The 2190-nt window shown below is 50.4% G+C and overlaps 1 protein-coding gene across 1 annotated transcript; it reads right to left on the reverse strand.

Annotated features, from left to right (window-relative positions):
- Positions 1-519: 519 nt before the first annotated feature.
- Positions 520-940, reverse strand: PV06_02724 (uncharacterized protein; the record flags this gene model as incomplete). The annotated part of the gene is made up of 2 exons (XM_016403445.1): positions 520-585; positions 638-940. The coding sequence occupies 2 exons, from the start codon at positions 938-940 to the stop codon at positions 520-522; spliced, it is 369 nt and encodes a 122-aa protein (XP_016267342.1).
- Between the last annotated feature and the right edge of the window lie 1250 nt (positions 941-2190).

Raw genomic sequence — 2190 nt, forward strand, 5'->3', positions numbered from 1 at the left:
GAAGCCGGAACACTCTAGGTGGGCGATTATTGGGGCCGACATATCGGTCTCGGATACCCACACTGGGGGTGGCGTTGACTATCCTGGTGTGATCCATGTTGGAGGGGTTCGTCACCACATGACAGAGTGTACGATGACTTAGAGCTAGGTGTGGTTCAGTAGGCTTATGCAATGGAGAGCGAATATAGCAATTGCTTATTATGTCTGCGAACAGGTGCCGATGCAAGTACATAGGTAGGTTTACGAAGTGGAGGGCAGAAGAGTCCTCTGATACCTGAAAAATACGAGATTTTGGCGATGAGATGAGAAGAGCAGGGGCTCTCCCAGGGGCTCTCAAGGCGTTAGGATAACCATAGATTACGCTCAGTGAAGCCGCCATGAGCGTTGGGAGACAAAATTGTTTCTTGGGCTGGAATGTGAATTCACTCTGTCGGCGTCTTATTCTCGTCCTTCCACTCCTGCTTCTGCCTGCACATGCAGCTTTACAATGTTCAGGACTCCAAATTCGGCGAACCGATTCTACCATTCCCCAGAAATTTTGAAGCTGTTGCCGAAGCCGAGTTTTCTCTTGATGGCATCGACCATCTTAAGAGCCGTTAGTCCATGAAGATTGTGAGATTTCGGAGTCGTTGCGTACCGCTATGTATCCACAACCTTTGAATAGTACAATAATGAACAAGTCTGCCGCTCTGCTACCCCCCGAAAGTGCGTGCCACTCTGGGTGGTACCGAACGGGTAAGTAGCTGGGTATGTGGCGGTGGTCTGTCGGCCACCAAGCGGGATTCTCAGCAGAGCTTCGAGTGCTGTGAGTGTCTGTCTGCGGCGTGGAAGGGAGCTCGCCAGTTTCAATCGCACTTGCTGCCGTATCTCCGCCAACGAGTCTTGCTGAAGCCGTAATCGCCTGTTGCGCTGCAGTTTGACTCGAGCTGGTCACAGACATTTTGTTGCGCAGTACCTCGCAAACAATGCTTGATGAAGTCTCAACTGAAGGACTGAGATGACGATGGCGTCTATGTCGACTTTCTATTTCTCGATTAGTGTCCTTTACTATCCAGCCTGCAAGTACTGACCCGATCATTACTGCGCTCCGGGCCAGGTGGAGGGGCTCGGCAGGAGGGCCGTTCCTACTTCATGTGACATAACAATGGCGCCCTCACGCCTCCATCCTGCCGCTATGAGATTTCAATACCCGGCAAGACATTACTATAAGATACAAATGAGTTGTGAGGAGAACATCGGCTAGATTCTCAGTGCACACTATCAGAAGAACTCAGAAACACCCTGTAGTGGATCAGGAGGCATGAGCACAGAAAACATCCAACTTGTCTTGAGTACTACCCAGGATGGGCGCACAAAAGACTTGCGATACCGACAGAGACAGTTTCAAGCACTACACGGATGGATTATACAGCACTCTTCCGAGATACAAGTCGCACTGCAGACAGACGACGGGTTATCAGAGCTCGAAGCTCAATTTCTCATCATCCTGATGTCAAATAAGTTGAGGGAGTTCTATGACTCGCTTGACTTGAAAAGTGAGCTTGATAACGAGTATAGCATCAAAACTGGTCGAGACAACGCAGCACGAATGGTTTCAGAAGATCTAGTTTATGTGATTCCGGAGAGATGGGTCGTTGTCCCCAACGTTTTCAGTATCCTGCATGCTTGCATAGCTGCTGGCGCATGCTGTCTGGTCGAGGTTAGGGAAATCCGTGGAGTATCATCGAAGGAAGTTCGGCTCACCGTTTCATAGCTTCCGAATGATCTACGAGCGAGCACACGTCTTTTACGGAGTGCTCTTCGGGAAGCGCTAGACAACACTGCCTTCGCCACTGTCAGCAGACGACCTCCCGTCGATATTCTCTCTCGCTGCATAGTCGTTGACCAGACCGGCACTTTCTCAGCTGCTGGTATGCAAAGATTGATAAGCAGCGAGACCGGAGCCGCCGCCGTTGCGATCGTGGACCGAACAGCGAATGTTGATCAAGCTGCACAAGAGATTCTCAAGTCCAGAATAGCCTTCTCCGGTAGAAGCCCATACGCGCCGAGCTATATTCTCGTCAACGAGTTTGTGGAAACCGAATTCCTGGATAAACTCCGCAGGTACGCTTCGCGACAGTACAGAAGTTCCATCAAGAAAGTAGACTCCAGCGACAAGACACACACTGCCCAATGTGTTACAAAGGAAGA

Source organism: Exophiala oligosperma (assembly GCF_000835515.1).
Source record: "Exophiala oligosperma strain CBS 72588 unplaced genomic scaffold supercont1.2, whole genome shotgun sequence".
NCBI classification, from domain to species: domain Eukaryota; kingdom Fungi; phylum Ascomycota; class Eurotiomycetes; order Chaetothyriales; family Herpotrichiellaceae; genus Exophiala; species Exophiala oligosperma.